This window comes from Pleurodeles waltl, chromosome 6 (assembly GCF_031143425.1).
Source record: "Pleurodeles waltl isolate 20211129_DDA chromosome 6, aPleWal1.hap1.20221129, whole genome shotgun sequence".
NCBI classification, from domain to species: domain Eukaryota; kingdom Metazoa; phylum Chordata; class Amphibia; order Caudata; family Salamandridae; genus Pleurodeles; species Pleurodeles waltl.
In genome coordinates this window covers 1,429,722,062-1,429,741,817 of record NC_090445.1, presented here as the reverse complement: position 1 = coordinate 1,429,741,817, position 19,756 = coordinate 1,429,722,062, and the positions used below count along the sequence as shown (strand labels likewise).

Here is a 19,756-nt window from a genome sequence, read left to right as displayed (position 1 = left end):
TCGAGGAGGTTGGAGCACAATCCTCTGAGGCTTCTACCTCACAAACAAAGCAACCATATCAAACCCAGTAACAACGAGGCAGGTTTAGAGGAACATACAAAGGCCAATACTCTAGAAATAGAGGTAAATTCCAAACTTAAAAACAACCAATAACACAACCAAACCAGTGACTTCCTTCCCTCCCTTCCACTACACCCATCTCATGTGGGGGGGAAGACTACAGCAGTTCCACTCTCATTGGCAAACTATCACCACAGACAACTGGATATTATCAATTATTCGCAATGGCTATTGCCTAGAATTGATAAACACCCCTCTAAATATTCCACCAAGATATCACAAGTTATCCCCAGAACATACGTTCTGTTACAACAAGAGGTTCAATCTCTACTACTCAAACAAGCAATAGAATTAGTTCCAGTCTCAACGGGGAACAGGGGTATATTCACTATACTTCCTAATTCCCCCCAAAAATAGCACCCTCAGGCCAATATTAGACCTCAGGCCACTCAATTTGTACATCTTATCAGAACATTTTCACATGGTAACTCTGCAAGATGTTATTCCACTGCTACAAAAACAAGATTTTATGACAGCCCTAGACCTCAAAGATGCGTATTTCCACATACCCATTCACCCAGCTCACAGAAAATACCTCCGGTTTATCATACAAGGAAAACACTATCAATTCAAAGTGTTACCTTTCGGCATACCAACAGCTCCAAGGGTGTTAGCAAAGTGTCTAACGGTAGTAGCAGCACACTTAAGAAGACAACACATCCATGTCTTTCCATATCTAGACAATTGACTAATAAAATCAAACATTGATACACGTTACGTGATAGAAATTCTGCACACACTAGGCTTTTCTGTAAACTACCAAAGGTCACACCTTCAACCAGCACAAGTACAACCGTATTATGGTGCTATCCTAAATACTTAAAGAACTCTAGGATATCCAAATACACAAAGGATACAAGCTTTCCAAAATCTAATTCCACTTATACACCCAAATCAACAATACACTGTAAGATTTATCATGAAGATATTAGGAATGATGGTATCTTGCATAGCAATAGTCCCACATGCAAGATTGAACATGAGGCCCTTACAACAGTGCCTTGCACAACAATGGTAACAGGCACACAGTCAACTTCAAGATCTAGTGTTGATGGACCGCCAAACACATATGTCCCTTCAATGGTGGAATCGCAGCAATTCAATGAAGGGGAGGTCGTTTCAAGACCCTGTGCCTCAGACCATGATCACAACAGATGCATCAATGATTGGTTGGTGAGCTCACCTAAACTATCACACCATTCAAGAGCAATGGGATGTCAAACAGAAACAGCTACACATAAACCACTTAGAATTATTAGCTGTATTCCTTGTTCTAAAAGCAACCTCTTCTCAAATGGAAAATTGTCCTTATAAACACAGACAACATGACAACTATGTATTATCTCAACAAACAAGGAAGGACACATTCATCTCAACTGTCCCTTCTAGCCCAAACAATTTGGAAATGGGCAATTCACAATCAAATTCATCTAATAGCTCAGTACATTCCAGGGATAGACAATCAGTTGGCAGATGTCCTCAGCAGAAATCACCAACAAACACACGGATGGGAGATTCACCCCCAAACACTTCAAAAGTACTTCCAAAGGTGGGGAACACCAGACATAGATCTATTTGCAACAAGTGAAAGCACAAAATGCCAAAACTTCGCATCCAGGCACCCACATCCCCTATCCACGGGCAATGCTCTATGGATCAATTGGTCAGGGATATTTGCTTACGCTTTTCCCCCCTCTCCCACGCCTTTCATTTCTGGTCAACAATTTGCGTCAAACATCACTCAACATGATACTCATAGCACCAACATGGGCATGTCAACATTGGTACAGAACACTACTAGACCTATCTGTAGTACCTCACTCCAAACTCCCAAACAGCCAGATTTGTTAACACAAAACAAAGGTCAAATCAGGCATCCAAAACCCAGTGCTCTCAATCTAGCGATTTGGCTCCTGAAGTCCTAGAATTTGGATACTTAAGTCTTCCATCTGAATGTATGGAAGTCATTAAACAAGCATGAAAACTCAGTACTAGACAGTGCTACGCAAACAAGTGGAAAAGATTTGTCTACTATTATCAATCTAAAACCATAGATCCACTTACAGCAACTATACAAGATATTGTACGTTACTTCATTTACAAAAATCAAATTTGGCTTTTTCCGCCCTAAAAATACATCTTACTGCAATCTCTGCATACTTACAAACTATTCCACATATATCTTTATTCAGAACTCCTGGTATTAAAGCCTTCATGGAAGAATTAAAACACATCATTCCACCCAAAACACCACAAATTCCATCATGGAATTTAAATATTGTACTTACAAGACTTATGGGACCACCTTTTGAACCCATGCACTCTTGCCAAATTCAATTTCTAACATGGAAGGTTGCCTTCCTTGTAGCTATTACTTCTTTAAGAAGAGTTAGTGAAATACAAGCATTCACTATTGAAGAAACTTTTTTCCAAGTACATAAACATAACGTTGTACTAAGAACAAATCCAAAATTTCTTCCAATATCGCCTTTTCACATCAAACAGTGGAATTGCCAGTCTTCTTTCCACTGCCAGATTCTGTGGCAGAAAGAGCTCTTCATACCCTAGATCTCAAAAGAGCTCTTATGTACTACATAGACAGAACTAAACAGTTTAGGAAAACAAAACATCTTTTTGTTGCTTTCCACCAACCACATACAGGCAATCCTATATCAAAACAAGGTTTAGCAAGATGGATTGTTAGTGTATACAAACATGTTATGTCAAAGCAAAAAGACAACTTTTAATCACTCCTAAAGCGCATTCTATAAGAAAGGTGCAACAATGGCTTTTTTAGGAAACATACCAATGGTTGATATATGTAAAGCAGCTACATGGTCAACCCCTCATACATTTACTAAACACTACTGTGTTGATGTTTTCTCACAACAAGAAGCCACTGTAGGACAAGCTGTCCTAAGAACATTATTTCAAACAACTTCAACCCCTACAGGCTAGCCATCGCTTTTTGGGAGGACTAACTGCTTTGTAGTCTATGCATAGCATGTGTATCTGCAGCTGCACATGCCATCGAACGGAAAATGTCACTTACCCGGTGTACATCTGTTTGTGGAATGTAGTGTTGCAGATACACATGCACCCTGCCTCCTCCCCGGTAGCCTGTAGTCGTTTAATAACATTTGTTTATATACATACACATTTACATTTGCATGGACGTCTTTTTTCCCTTATATACTCTCACTCCTTTCTTCACCCTCTGCGGGAAAACAATCTAACAGTGGAGCCGATGCCCATGCGCAATGGAACCGAGAGGAGGAGTCACTCGATCCTGTGACTCCGAAAAGACGACTTCGAAGAAAAACAACTTGTAACACTCCGAGCCCAAAACTAGATGTTGGAATGGATATGCATAGCATGTGAATCTCTGCAGCACTACATGCCACGAACAGGTGTACACTGGGTAAGTGACATTTTCCCTATGTGTGTGTGTATATATATATATATATATATATATATATATGTTCGATGGCATGTGTAGCTGCAGATACACATTGTAAGGAAATGCCTCCTTGGCATGGTTACCCCCTGACTTTTTGCCTTTGCTGATGCCAAGTTATGATTTGAAAGTGTGCTGAGGCCTGCTAACCAGGCCCCAGCACCAGTGTTCTTTCCCTAAAACTGTACCTTTGTCTCCACAATTGGCACAACCTTGGCACCCAGGTAAGTCCCTTGTAACTGGTACCCCTGGTACCAAGGGCCCTGATGTCAGGGAAGGTCTCTAAGGGCTGCAGCATGTCTTATGCCACCCTGGGGACCCCTCACTCAGCACATGCGCACTGCTTGCCAGCTTGTGTGTGCTGGTGGGGAGAAAAGGACTAAGTCGACATGGCACTCCCCTCAGGGTGCAATGTGGAGAACCAACACTACAGGGAGGATTCCCTGGTGACTTCGACCCTGTGAGTAGCCAGAGTTGACACCCCTGAGCCCCCCCAGCGACGCCTGCAGAGGGAATCTGGAGGCTCCCCCTGACGGCGACTGCCTGCTTCAAAGAACCCGACGCCTGGTAAAGACACTGCACCAGCAGCCCCCCAGGACCTGAAGGATCCGACCTCCAGTGCAGAAGCGACCCCCAGGTGGCCCTCTCCCTTGCCCAGGTGGTGGCTACCCCGAGGAGCCCCCTCCTTGCCTTCCTGCATCGCTGAAGAGACCCCTGGGTCTCCCATTGAAACCTATTGCAAACCCGATGCCTGTTTGCACACTTCACCTGGCCGCCCCCGTGCAGCTGAGGGTGTATTTTCTGTGCTGACTTGTGTCCACCCCCCGTGCCCTACAAAACCCCCCTGGTCTCCCCTCCGAAGTCACAGGTACTTACCTGCTGGCAGACCGGAATCGGGGCACCCCCTTCTCCATTGAAGCCTATGTGTTTTGGGCACCACTTTGACCTCTGCACCTGACCGGCCCTGAGCTGCTGGTGTGTTAACTTTGGGGTTGCCCCGAACCCCCAACGGTGGGCTACTTTGGACCCAACTTTGAACCCTGTAATTGCTTTACTTACCTGAAAAACTAACAAAAACTTATCTCCCCCAGGAACTGTTGAATTTTGCACTGTGTCCAATTTTAAAATAGCTTATTGCCATTTTTGCTAAAACTGTACATGCTGTTGTGATGATTCAACGTTCCTAAGGTACCTTAGTGAAATACCTTTCATTTAAAATATTGTTTGTAAATCTTGAACCTGTGGTTCTTAAAATAAACTAAGAGGGGGGTGTGGCCAAGAGTGCAGCTCGCTAGGACGTGCTTGTCCAAGCTCCACCGCCCTGGCCCGGAACAACGCTGTCTGGCCCGGCGGGGGGACACCCTGAGGCCCCCCCTGAAGCTACGGGCGCTGCCGTGGGCTGTTGGCCGCCCGGCGAAGGCTATGAGGCGTGCTTCGCTGCTCCCATTGGGAGAAGAGCGGCCGGCCCCGAAACGCATTTGGGGCCGCGGAGCGGCTTGGCCGGCGGCCTGTACCGCGAGGCGGGCCTTCCTCCGGCGGCTTATTGGGCCTGGCTCCGAAGAGACCGAAGGCCTAGAAGGTTCGTTTTGGGCCCCGCGAGCAGCGGGACCGCAGTAGGGGCCTAGACTCCAGGACCTGCAGGCGCCTTGGGCGCGGAGGGCGCCCCTGTACACAGGATCTTGTCGGGGCTGGAGGTCGGCTCTCCCCACCCTAGCGGGCCTCTACAGGATGGAGGAGAGGCCTGAAGTTCCGGGCGAAGATAGGGGAGGCCATTGCTTTGCCCGTCCAAATCCATGCGAGAGCGCTCAGTGAGAGAAATGCTGACAGGGGCCCACCTGACATCGGGTGGCATGGTTGAGGACTCACCAGCGATGAGACCCCTGGCGGCGACGCTGGCGGCGAAAGGAGAAAAAAAGGAAGCTGCAGCGCCCAACGACTTCGGAGCTGAGGTCGGAGAGGAAATCCGTTCTGAACAGCGTGGCCGGCGGAACTTCAGCTTAGAGAAGGGGGGGCGGAGTCCCGAACTGCAGTTGGCCTTGATGTTAACGGCACGTTGGCCGTTGAAGAGGGTCGGGCGGCGGGGGCAATGGACCGGGTTGACTAAACATGGATGGACCTACTGCCCTGTGGAGACTTTTCCTCGTGAAGATGGATGTCCGAGGACCTTCTTTGTTGTGTGCACCTGTTGTGCGTATTGGTTGAATGTTGTTGGGTTTCACTGCGTTGTTGGCTTTTTTGTGGAGATTTTCTCAGGCCTTGGTGTTTTAGGTGGCGTAGAATTTGGCACGGGGTGTTCTTCTTGCAAGCTCCCTTTCTTCATGCATGCTGCCCCCATTTTAGGGTATGATTATTAAATGTACAAGCTTGAATGTCCATGGGCTCAATAACCCTACCAAGAGGCTAGCCATCCTGTCCGCCTTAGAGAGATCGGGGAGTCACATATGCCTGCTGCAGGAGACACACCTCTTCCCAAAAGATATTTATCGTATGCACTCTAAGTGGTTCCCCAGGCAGTTCCGGTCTTCGGCACCATCAAAGCATGCAGGGGTGGCGATACTATTAGCGCGCTCATTCCCTGGGGAAGTGGTGACAAAACTGCATGAGGTGCAAGGGAGGCTTCTACCTATGAGAATGAGACTGGGGGGGGGGGTGGGGTTTCCTTCACTATTGCTTCTCTATACGCGCCTAATTCCCAGCAATAAATCTTCCTAAAACAGGCTTTGACCCCGCTGCTGCAATCCTCTGACGGTGCCATCCTGGTGGGGGGCGATTTTAACCTGGTGATGGATGGTGATCTGGATCGTTCAGGGCACCAGTATGGGCAGACGGGGTCAATGACGGTGGCTGGTCGTCTGTGGCTGAGTGAGTGTGGCCTGGAGGATGTGTGGAGGAGGGTGCACACCACATTAAGGGACTATTCCTTTTACTTGGCAGCGCCTAAGACATACGCTAGGCTTGACCTTTCCTTGGCCTCGCAAGAGTTTCTTTCCCGGGTTAGGGAGTCAGTGATTGAGCCTCGAGCCCTGTCTGACCACGCCCCGGTTACAGTCGAGGTTCACATCAACATGGAGCGCGTGGGTGCATCGGGGTGGCGATTTAGGGACTCAATGCTTCAGAACGGTGAAACAGTAGAGGCGATTCGTAGTGCAATAATAAATTACCTTAGCCTTAATGACGACGGGACTACTTGCTTGGTGACGCTGTGGGAGGCACTGAAGGCTGTACTGAGGGGTGAGGTGTCCGCTAGGGATAATAAAGCAAGGAGAATACTCAGAGAGGATTTCTAACAGCGAGTGATGGTATTGGAGCGTTCACATAAGCACACCAGTGCACCAAGAGTTTGGCGAGAGCTTGAGAAAGTAAGGAAGCAGTTGAGGAGGTTGGATTGGGACAGGGCAGAGTATGCAGTAGTTCGCCTGAAGCATAAGTACTATATAGGAAGTAATAGATGTGGGAAGCTACTGGCACATCGGTTGAGAGCGCAGCGCGTGGCGTCAATGATAAAAATGGTTCGCTCTCCCTCGGGAGCTGAAGCGTGCACGAGCGACCAAATTGCGGAGGCCTTTGCGGAATTCTATCGGGAACTATATGGGGCTGAGGAGCTCGGTAATTCAACTCCGGAGGCCTTTCTAGAGGGTATAGCAATTACTTCGTTGACCGAGAGGGAGGTGACGTCGCTAGATCAGCCTATAAGGGTGGAAGAGGTCATATCGGCAATTGCGTGCTTGCAGGTCGGGAAGTCACCAGGCCCGATGCTTTCTCTGCACTTTTTTATAAGGCCTTCTGTGTGGAACTTGTACCCGTTTTAGTGCGACTCTTTAATTCCTTTCGACATACAGGGGCTCTCACGTCTATTATGTTGGACACCACTATCGTGGTTATTCCGAAGCCGGGGAAGGATCCCGAGGAGTGCGCTTCATACAGGCCGATCTCCCTCTTGAATATTGATGCCAAACTGTTCACGGGCATACTGGCACACTGTCTCAATTATTACATGCCGGGCCTTGTGGATCCCGACCAAGTGGGATTTAATACCGCATAGGCAGTGTAGTGATAATACCAAGCGACTGCTTCATCTATTGGATAAAACTGATCGCTCACGCAGGGAGGCGCTCTTCATTTCTATCGATGCCGAAAAGGCGTTCGATAGGGTTTATTGGCCATATCTGTTCAGGGTGCTAGAGCGCTTTGGGCTGGGCCCGGGTTTTATGGCATGGATCCACTGTATCTATCCGGCGCCTCGGGCGGCGGTCCGGGTTAATGGGACGCTTTCGTTGCCATTCTCAATTCAAAGAGGGACTCGGCAGGGGTGCCCGCTTTCGCCCCACTTGTTCGCGCTCTATATGGAGCCCATAGCGCAGCGGCTTCGGGATAACCCTCGGATCACGGGCACGAAGTTTGGGGGAGATGAGCACATCATTTCATTGTACACAGATGACGTGATTCTTACTTTGGCGGAACCCGCGACCTCACTGCCTGTACTAATGGGTATACTAGAGGAATTTGGATGGGTCTCGGGATTCCGGATGAATATGCTAAAGTCGCAGGCCATGAGCAGGTTTATCAGTGCTGAGCATGAAAGAGATCTGAAGGCCCAATTCCACTTTATATGGTCTTCTTCAAAGCTCCCGTACTTGGGGGTTGAGTTAGGGTCCACTGTCGCTCGTACGGCGACGTTGAATTACACGAAACTGATTCGGGAGGTGCAGCGGGATTTAGAGACCTGGGGGAGACTTAAACTGTCTTGGTTGGGTAGGGTGGCGGCAGTGAAGATGACCATCCTACCACACGTACTGTATGTGTTTGAAGCACTTCCGGTGGCACCCCCGCCACGAACGATAGCAACCCTTCAAACAGCTGTTCTAAGATTTATTTGGGAGTTAAAGGCGACGCGGCTACCACGTCGGGTGTTGGATCGCCCTAAGCAGGAGGGAGGATTGGAGGTCCCCTGTCTTCTAAGATACTTTCAGGCAGCACAATTGCGTTTCCTATTAGAATGGAGTCGCCCGTCTTCCGAGAAACATTGGTGCTTCATGGATCAGGCGGTGGCGGGCTTCCATATATGGAAGGAGCCCTAGCTTAGGCGTTGTCACAGAGCGCGGGGTTGTAAATATCCCCGGTCACTGAAGTGTCGATGAAGGTGTGGGACGGGGTGGCCAGCAGAATGGGCTTGACGGCATTCCTGTCCCCAATGACCCCCCTAAGTGCGAACCCCGATTTTGGTCCGGGCCTGCAATTGGAGGCACTGCGTCGTTGGTATGAAGGGGGCTGTAAAAGGGTAGGATAACTTTTTGATGAGCAGGGGGTGATCCCTTTTGACCAGATTAGGGAGACGTATGGCTTGGTCGAGGCTGACAGGATGATGTATTATCAAATACGACACTGGGCCCTGATACCAGCCAATAGAGCATTAATAGATAGGCCGTTAACACCGTTTGAAAAATTGATTCTGGTAAAAAAGGACGATAAGCGGGTGATTTCGGAGCTTTACGCTCTCTTGCGGGGGGAGGCCCGCTCGCCTAAGACTAAAGGTCAGCTGAGGTGGGAGAGGGAACTGGAGAGGGAGCTCTCTGATGAGGAGTGGGAGAGCATCTTTTACAGGACACATCACACGGCTTACAATGCGGCAGGTACAGAGACAGCCTATAAAGTGGCCTCCTATTTGTACTACACCCCAGCAAGAATTCATGCTTGGGATCCCACTAAGTCCAGCCTTTGTTGGAGGGGGTGCGGGGGTGGAGGATCGCTTGTTCACCTACTATGGCATTGTCCTAAGCTTCATTGGTACTAGAAGAATATAATAGACATTATTGACGCAGCGTTTGATACTCAGATCCCCAGATTTCCTGCGTACACTTTGCTCGGCCTGCCTAGCCCGCTCACTTTCCCCCTGAGATCATTGATAGGACGGCAGATTGCCTTGGCTTTAAATGCGGCACTACAGCTGCTATTAACCGTGTGGGGGACTGACAAGATCCCGACAGTAACATCATGGCTCCATAAGCTGTGGTTTATCCTCGCTATGGAAAAGCTTACTTTGCTTCACAGCAGCGTAGTGGTGACTTTAAGGAACTTTGGCAACCATTCTTACAAATACTGTCTGCGGAGTTCACAGAATTGACATGTCCGGCCTATTTGAGGGTTCTGGAGTTGAATTGAGCGAAGGGGAGCGAACGTGCAGTAGAGTTAAATACGTGGGGCCAAGACTACATTGGAACGAGGCCTGGGATCGATTGATTGTTGTATGACATGCCAGCCGTGGGGAAACAAATTTAAGTTATATTTAGGTTTTCTATCATAGCGCATGGAGCATGCTGTATATCAAAGCAATTGTATTATTCTGATGCGTTGCATATGTGATGTTTATAATTGAAAATAACAATAAACAGATTTGATCCATAAAATAAACTAAGAAAATATATTTTTCTATATAAAAACCTATTGGCCTGGAATTGTCTTTGAGTGTGTGTTCTTCATTTATTGCCTGTGTGTGTACAACAAATGCTTAACACTACCCTCTGATAAGCCTACTGTTCGACCACACTACCACAAAATAGAGCATTAGAATTATCTCTTTTTGCCACTATCTTACCTCTAGGGGGAACCCTTGGACTCTGTGCATGCTATTTCTTACTTTGAATTAGTACATACAGAGCCAACTTCCTACACACATGCTATGCATAGTCTGCCATCTAGTGCTGGGCTCGGAGTGTTACAAGTTGTTTTTCTTCGAAGAAGTGTTTTCGAGTTACACGATCAAGTGACTCCTCCTCTTCGGCTCCATTGCGCATGGGCATCGACTCCATGTTAAATTGTTTTCTTTCCGCCATCAGGTTTGGACGTGTTTCTTTTCGCTCCGATAGTTCGAGTCAGAAAAGTCTTAAAACTCTCTAATTCTCGTCTGTATTGTTTCGATCGCGTACCATCTTCCATCGACACTTCGGTACCGTCGGGTCAAACATCTTTACTCGCCCTTTGTGGCGCCGGCGCCCAACTCGGGCCTGGTCAGGCCGACCGCGTGGAAGCCTCATGGACCGGACACCATTCCGCTCGGTGCCACGCAAAATTTCTCTACAAGGAACAACATCTCGTCTGTAATCTGTCTTTCCCCAGACCATCGGAAAGAAAATTGCGAGGCCTGCAGATACTTCCGTTCGAAGAAAACGATCCGAGACAGAAGAGCACGGAGACTCGAGATGGCAGTCAAAAGCACTGAACGTCTCGACGTCGAGGAGGAGGAGGAGGAGATCATGCATACAGCTGTCTCCATTTGAGGATCCGACTCAGAGCAGGAGTCTGAGGATTACAGAACAGTCACCGCAGGATAGCATGTGAGTACGTCTGCCCCTGTCCCAGCCAAGCCCAAACATAAGGCCTTGGGAACGCCACTGCCGGAAGGCCATGGCTCGACCCCTAAAAAGACCTTTGGTGACCAACCAACAACTTTGCCACCGAAAAAGGCCACGCCACCCAAACCTTCGGATTCGAGCCGAAGCTCTGTCTCAGAGTCCACCAAGCATCGATCCTTCGAGTCTAAACCTCGAAAATCGTTTTCGGAGCCAAGGCCATCACCAAGCCTTTTGATACCGAGAAAAAACTGCTTCGGAGCCGAAAAGGCCAATTTAAACGGAGGAACATGGACTTTCACAAGCACTCAAAGAAAGCCATAAAATAACTGCGGAACACTCACAAATGGAGGCAGTAGATGAAAGGCAAGCCAGGATTCACATCCACGAAGACACTGGCAGAATTATAACAGCACCTCCTCTAGAGCCTAAGAGGAAATTAGCCTTTCAAGACGTATTGGACCCTGCTCAGCCACCAGCTAAAGTGCCAAAAACCAAAGAGAAAACTCCACCTCCTCAATTTTCTCCTCCTCAGTCTCCTCCTCGCTCTCCTCATTTGCTTATCTCTCCCCCACTAGTCCCACACCTGTGCAATCTCCTGTACATTCATGTGATTCATGGTACGACAATGTGGATCCATGGGATCTTTATGATCCAGATCCCATTACAGAAAACAACCCAGGCTGCTATCCCTCTAGGCCATCACCACCAGAGGATAGGTCAGGATACACTCAGGTCATAGCTAGGGCGGCATCCTATCACAGTGTCGCCATGCACACTGAACCGTTACAGGATGACTTCCTTTTTAACACACTCCTCTACACGTACCACCTTCAGTCGCTTCCCATGCTCGCGGGCATGATAAAGCATGCAGACAAAATATTCCAGGAGCCAGTGAAAGCTGGAATAATCACTCCTAGGTTAGTGAAAAAATATACGCCACCTTACTCTGATCCTGCCTTTATCACACAACAATTGCCTCCGGACTCTGTAGTGGTAAGCGCAGCCAGGAAAAGAGCAAACTCGCAGTCATCAGGGATGCACTCCCACCAGACAAGGAGAGAAGAAAGTTTGATGCTGTGGGCAAAAGGGTGGCATCTCAGGCAGCCAACCAGTGGAGGATAGCCAACTCCCAGGCATTGTTGGCTAGATATGATAGAGCCCACTGGGATGAGATGAAAGATATAATACAACATCTCCCCAAAGAACAACAGAAAAGGGCGCAACAAATAGTTGAGGAAGGGCAAGCTATCACAATCAATCAGATCAGGTCAGCCCTAGACTCTGCAGACACAGCAGCTAGAACAATCAACACTGCTGTCACCATAAGAAGACATGCATGGCTTAGGTCTTCATTATTTAAGCCTGAAATACAACAGGCGGTCCTCAATATGCCGTTTAACCAAAAACAGCTTTTTGGCCTCGAGGTAGACACGGCTATTGAAAAAATGCAAAAAGATTCGGACACAGCTAAAGCCATGGGTGCTTTGTATACAACCCAATACAGGGGATCCTTTCGTAAGCCCCAATACAGAGATGGATTTGGAACCCCCAAACACTTGAGGCATCCACCTCACAAACAAAGTCGGCCTACCAACCTCAATATCAAAGAGGTGGTTTCAAAAGCACTTACAGAGGCCAGTACCCCAGAGGCAGGGGAAAATATTAGTCAACAAAACAAGCCTCACACAGTCAAAGCAGTGACTTAATCCATCCCTTCCCAACTCACACCTCACCTATGGGGGGAAGACAGCAAAGGTACATGTGCTAAATACCAGTCTATAGCATGCGACAGTATGACATTCAACTGTTAAAGGCCCTCTGGCTTTGACAAATGATTTTTACAATAAAGGTTAGTCTAATGCCTTTGTCATTATGTTTCATAATAAGCAAACCAGACCTATGCCATTGGACATGTTTCCAACTGCACCAGTCAGACCTGTTGCTTATCACCATAACCAACTTAGGTCTGTTGCTGTGGGTGTAAATGTTTCCACAAGGCAACCATCAGACACACTGTGTTCAAACTAGAAAGGTATATACCAAAGCAGTTGGATAAACAAAATACATTTCCTCTTCAGAGGACCTAACAAGGATTCTCTGAGAGCAAACCTACTATATCTGTTTTGATGCACAGGGTAACCAACACCAAAACCTTTGTCTACGATGGTTATCTGTGAAATTCCATGCAACATAAGACCTCTCTTCACGCTTTTTATACAGAGTAATAACAATTTACACAATTGCATATTGACTTTAACATGTGCTTTTCACAACAAACATGTCTGACCTAGTGCCTTTCCTAGGTCATTTCATAATAAACAGATCAGGCCCATAGGCATGGTCATTGACTTGCTCCCGTAACAAACTCAGTCCTGCTATTTCTAGTATAAGCTTTGTTGCAAGCCAAAAAGTGTAATACAAACAGTCTTTTTAGTTGAAGCACATAACTTCGGACCAGTCAAATTCTGTGCTCAGGGAACCAACATGTCCTTGGGGCAGAAAAGGAGCCCCGCTCGCCATAGTATTCTAAAACCCTTTTTTTTTTTTTTTTTTTTTTTTTACTCACGTCGGGTCAGGTGACAGCTGCACTGTCAAGCTAGACCTAAAGATTAATGTAGTCATGGACATCCCATAGTACCTTCAAACGCAAAACTGTTCTGAAGTCTAACATTTATGCAGTACATTCTTCATAACTGCCTTCTCCCATTGGTGCTGTTTGCAGAGAAAAAACAAATCCTTAAATTATCTAGTTATGTAAGACACTTTGTCAGCATTACATTTCCATTTGTTAGCGCCCTAAAGTTCAGGTAGTCATACTTCTGCTAACTCAGGCATCTGGATAATTTAAATAATTGCAGCTTGTTTGAGGGGAAGTACTTTTTTCTATAGAAGCACACAACGTATGCACACAATCAAACATGTACTCCTGGCTACCAACTTGTGGGGGCGGACAACGTTCCACTCTGTAGTACTACTGTAATCTTTGATTTAGGTTGATCACCTTGTCAAGTGACAGCTGCGTTGTCAAGCCAGCCCTAAATTCTATTAATGTGATTGTGCTCACTTCTGCGTGATGTATTAGCAGGCTTAGTCGGTTTACCCTCCATATGTGATTCTTACCAGACAAGCTAGTTCTTAGCATGTATGCTTGATTTCTTTTGAAAGTAGTCTCTTTCATGAGGCATGTGGGGCAATCTATTATGCACCTTATATTAATTTCTACCTCGTCTCCATCAAAGGAGGAGTAGAGATTACAGCCACTGTGCCAGCATTGTCCCTTTACTTTCTATATTAATAGGACTAAAGAGCACTACATTGGTGATCAGTTGTTTGATTTGCTGGTGCGAAGAAGGGAAAAGTGATTCAGAAAATAAAATTGTCCCACTGGGTTGCCTTTCCATTTAGCTCTGTTAAGGTGTGGCCAAAAAGGATTGTCCAGTGATCCTCAGATTCATTCAGCCAGAGAGAAGGCTGCAACCATAGCCCTAGCTCGGGATGCTCCTGTCTTGAATATCTGCCAAGCAACTACATGGGTTTCCATCCATACTTTCGCCTGGGACTGCCATTTTTCATTTTCATTCTGTAGGGTCACTCCACAAGCCTACCGTTTTGGGATATGAGACTACTTTCATGCTTGCTAAAAAGATGAGAAATCTGTAGATAGAAATATCTTTCAGAAGAATAAGTTACTTACCTTCAATGCTTTTTGTGGTGGATATTCTACCTACGGGTGATTCGTCACAGACAGCCTGCTTCCCCTTTGGATTGGACTTCCAGGAGTTAATAAGGTTCCAGATTAGATTTGCTCACTGCCAGTTTTCACATGCAGGTTGTTAATCACATTTCTGTGTCTGTGATTGTGGAAAAGAAGAAGAAAGCAGGCATCCGTGTTCATGGGAAGTGTATGTATGTAGCTTCATCTTGCCTTGTCTGGTGCGTAGATGCAATGTATGTGTATGATTCCGCCTACTGGCACATTGGAACTATTGAAGCTTTTCCAGATCCAGTCAGGCCCTTGGAGGAATTCAGAGGTGAAGAATTTTCGGTTAGATATCCACTGGAACATTTTACCAAGCATACGTAATGTATTTGTTTTTTAGTTTCATCATCCTGTATGAATTTTGAGCACCAACAAAACATGAGGGGAGGTGCATCAGATAACAAAGGGTGGGGTCAGGTTAATTATGCTCCTAGCAGAACAATAATGCTTTTTGATTGAATTTGGGAAAATATATTGCTATTGACAGAGGTATTGGAGGCTGGAGCAAGGTATGTACAAAAAGTCATGACGATTTAGCTAACAACACAGGAAGATATTGTCCATGTTGATGGTATTTAAGGGAGAGTTAGATATGTTATCACAGTTTAGGAAAGTTAAGAGTAGAGTCCACCTTTAGGCTGGGGAATTTATTAGCACTGGACATTGAGAAGAGTATATCTGAAATGTGACAGCACAATATAAATGCATTCATGTTCATTCATATTACACTTCTCTTTGTTTGATAGTTTGAGAAGGTTGTTTTCTACCATTTTCAATCTTAACATGTTTATTTGTACACTTGTTTTATTCCTCCTACTGGCATAGATAGTGGCATCAGCTTGGAGACTGGTGTATTGGTGGCTGCTGTCATGCCTGGAAGCCCAGCTGCTAAAGAGGGTTCCCTCACAGTGGGAGATAGAATTATTGCTGTAAGTATTAAAATTCTGCCGATTTATAGCCATAGCTGCAGAAAAATACATTTGTCATTGATATATCTTGCATACATTGTGCGTGTTTAAATCGAGTTAAAAGGCTAAAGGAAATTTGAACCTGGTGTGTTTGTCATGCAACTATGAACCATCCGCAAATGCCTATCTCTGTTTGACGTTCACTATGCCTTGCAATAAATATCCCGTGATATACCATTTGTTTCATTGTTTGTCACTTTATATCCTAACTTGAAGTGACACTTGATTTGCTACTTAAATTTAATGCGACCAGTCAAATTGACATTTTAATATAGTTTTTCCTTCAGTTCATAGATCACACAATGCTCTCTGAATTGTCTTGAAGCTGCTTCTATTAAGAGATCTCATTAAATAATTCCAGTGACACAAATTAATGACACAACATGTACAGTTTGCATGTCTGTGCTGTACAGATAACGCAGAGTCTGTGAAGTACATTACGTTACTCGTTTAAGAAAATACGTGTCCCATAGAAAATATCAAGACAAAAGGGGAACATCATGGACCTTGTAATCTGGCACAATGAGGACCCTGCAAAAAGTGGGAACTCATAACATATCAGCTGTCCATGATCTGAGCCTGGACAATAAAGAGCTGGTCTTTTGCAATTGTTCACCACAAATCTTTCCTCAAGAGCTTGAGTGGGAAACTAGGATGAAAGAGCGCTCCTAATCTTCAAGGTACCACAGTGGATTGTCTGAATTTCTAGAGTCCATGATAGAATCCAACTCAAATCTCGGTTCTCTGTGAACCACCAAAGGCACCGGAGAAGAATGAAAGAGCACCATGGTTGCAACAGCTGGGATCTGAGCCCCTGCGCAAGGATTTGGTTTAGTCTTTCAGTTTGACCCTCATTGTGTTGATACCAGTTGATATTGACTTTTTTCATAATTGACAAATGTCCCGTCAAAATATAGAGATATGTTGAAACACGCTGGAACCACTTTCTTGGAACTCTGTGTAGATACAAAACACCCTTGAAAGCCTTGTTTGTTTAACACTTGCGTAATTCAAGATTATATCGGAGAAATGAAGCATGTTCTATTCATGTAGTCTGCCGCCACCTGAATGGTGATTGTCCCTGTGTTTGATGGGAAATATTTTATGAAAGCCGATAAAATATTCTTGAAAATGAGCACTGTGCTGGTGGACTGAAGAATACCTTTAGAATTTGTGGGGTTTTATTTTGCTTCACAAGAGATAAAGTAATGAGCCACACTATTATCAACATTGAGTGTCTAAGGCAGCCTTCTATCATGTCTTTGAGTCAGTTATTTCATTTTTTGATATTGCAGCCAAAAATGGAGTGTGCATTTTTTCAGGCTAACCACTAAAGCCTTTTACTAGGTTGCGTGCATTATTGAGTCCTTAAGATATTTTCATGTTAAGTAAAAGCAATCTCTTTTCAGCAACCCACTACTGTGTTTGTGGATGTAGCCCTGAGCAGTGAGACACTTGAGATGCTTTCTAGGTGGAAATCAGAATGCTCAGGAAAGATTAGATTGCTAGTTTTTAGGCCTTGTCTGGCAAACAGCGCTTGGGCTATCTATCACACAAAAAATATTGTTAGCTTACAGTGGGCTTAATCTTCCCATTGCTTACTATTGGTTGGCTACACTGTCACTCTCATTTGCTGCTGCTTATTCATTAGCTTGTGTGGGCTTTCCATCCTCTTTTTTTTTTTTTTGCATTTGACCCTCCCCTGGAGTATGGACATATTACTTGTTTCCGTCCACTGCTCATTTTTGAGTCACTACTTTTTTCTCTTTGTTTAAGCACAGTGCATGTATTTTGAGCTCTATTATGAACTCCCTCCTAGGACTCACACGGGCATCTAAATGGGACTGAGCTCACATGTACTATTTAAGCCTTGAAAAACACAATAACTCACACTTTCAGAGTCAAGACCTCTTGGATTTGCCAATACTTAGTAAAATAGATTACAGTTGCAATACAGAATTGCACTAAGGTCACAAAATGTACACAGTCATCAACTCAGTTTTTACCACATAAAATATGCAATGTATATACAGTAACGTATTGCTAATATCATTGGCAAAGGAAATAGGTCCCAAAGGTTTGACTTAATAGCCTTTACTATTGTATGTTTGTTTGTGTTCCTGCCATTTTAGGTGCTTTATCTGGTTTACTCTCAGATGTTTCTGACACTAAGGTGGCCAAGGAGATAATCCCCACCGTGAATACCCATTGTGCACAAGATGCTGCGGTTCCTGTAGTATTAACACAGTATCTTGTTGTGCTGTCGTCCATGGCTCCACATCTTGGGGTTCAAGCCAAAGCACTTCCTCAGCATCTCATTTGATGAGGAACATCTTTGGGTCCCGAGTGGAGGAGATGTGGGAAAAGACTAGTTCAGTCAGGTTTGGCAAGGGTGCCTCTGACTCCAAGCACTGGCTTGCACATGCTCTTCCGAAAACAAAACACCTTACAGTGGTAAGACTAAAAGATTTCGATCCCTGCTAGGAGGCAGTCACTTTAGACCAATGGTTTTAGCAGAAGTGCAGCAGGGTTACTGCTTAGAATTCCACCCTAAAACATGCTACCCTGCTGTCACACTTTCAGCCACAACCATCCCACTCTCCTCAAGGAAGAGGTTCAAGTGCTGCTCCAGAAGGGAACAATACAGCCTTTGCATCAACACAAGTGAGACACAGGCATGTACTTGCTGGACTTTATTATTCCAAAGATGGAGAGTTCCCTTTAGCCCATCCCAGGACTGAGGCTGCTAAAAGCAATACGTAGTGTGGGAACACTTTCATTTGGTAACTCCTGCCGAGGAGTTTGCATCACAGTACTAGACTTCAAGGATGCCTTCTCTATATCCCCATCACAGTACTTAATTTGAGCCGCTGGTTTCAGGGCTCGGCACAGGCACTTAATTGTCAACACCAACATTTATGACAGTCTGCAATGCTATTTGTCTAAATTAAAGTCACTGTTGAAGTTTTGGGAGCCTGGAAAAGTCAGAATTGTCAGACTTGCAGGAGTGTGATGGTTAGTGTGTTTTTATTGGTATTGGCAGCGTGGACAGCAGCAATGAGCTCCTTATAAGGTGCTCCGGCACTTAGGCCCTCATTATGTAATTGGCGGTAAAAACTGCCTACCGCCGTTGGCAACGGCCGCCAAAAGAACGTCGCCGCGGCTACCAGCCGTCCGCTGTATTATGACCACAGCCTGATTTCTGCCAGAAGGATTGCGGAAATCTGGCTGCGGCCATGCCGGCTGATGGCAGTAAGGTGGCGCTGGTGCTACCGGCAGCGCCACACCAGTAGACCGCCACCAGCCTTATTATGATCCATAATACGGCCTAGTAGTGGTTTGCTGGTGGCAGCAGCACCCAGTCCCTTCTCCTGCTGGAGGACCCCCTAAACACAGGTAAGTGGGTCCTCCGACAAGGGAGGGGGGGTGTGGTGTGTGTGTGTGTGTGTGTGAATGTTTGTGCGTGTATGGAGGTGTGAGTGCGTGTATGTTGTGTTCTGTGAATGCGTGTCTGCGTGTATGTATGAAAGTGTGTGCGGGTGTGTGTGAATGGATGTATGCATGCGTGGATGAATGTGGGAATGGGTGTGTGTATGCGTGTGTGCATGTGTGAAGGGGGCGTGAATGTAGGGGGAGTTTGGAGAGGAAAGGGGTGGGGGAGAATCTGGGGAGGGGTGTAGGGATGGGGGTGGGGAAGACCTCTGTCAGTGACAGGGAAGGGATTCCCTGTCACTGATAGTGCCTACCGCCTTGGTTTTCGTGGTGGTAAGGGAACCACAGAAACCATTGTGGTAGGCGAGGTCATTATCCTGGGGGGGTACAGTGGCTGCCACTGGCCTGGAGATTGATATCTCCAGCCCGGCAGCCGTTACAGCTGTGGCAGTCGGTGTGGTACATTGGCGGTTTGACTTAAGCCAAACCGCCAATGTTATAATATGGTGGAAAGTACTGCTAGCCTGTTGGCAGTACTTTCCACCATATTATTGCCGACCACCAGGGTCATAATGAGGGCCTTAATCTTTACACTTAAAGCACTGCCCCATCCACTCTGTCTATAACAGTTAGGCAACCATACCAATTTAAAGTCTTCCAACTCAGTGTC

At 46.0% G+C, this 19,756-nt stretch overlaps 1 protein-coding gene across 4 annotated transcripts in view; it reads left to right on the top strand.

Annotated features, from left to right (window-relative positions):
• Positions 1-19,756, top strand: part of DLG5 (discs large MAGUK scaffold protein 5) — a 1,179,851-nt gene that overhangs the window by 363,959 nt on the left and 796,136 nt on the right. For all 4 annotated transcript variants that reach the window (XM_069240807.1, XM_069240806.1, XM_069240808.1 and 1 more), the window contains one exon: positions 15,512-15,615. In XM_069240807.1, the coding sequence (XP_069096908.1) occupies positions 15,512-15,615 (104 nt within the window). The remainder of the gene's footprint in view (positions 1-15,511; positions 15,616-19,756) is intronic.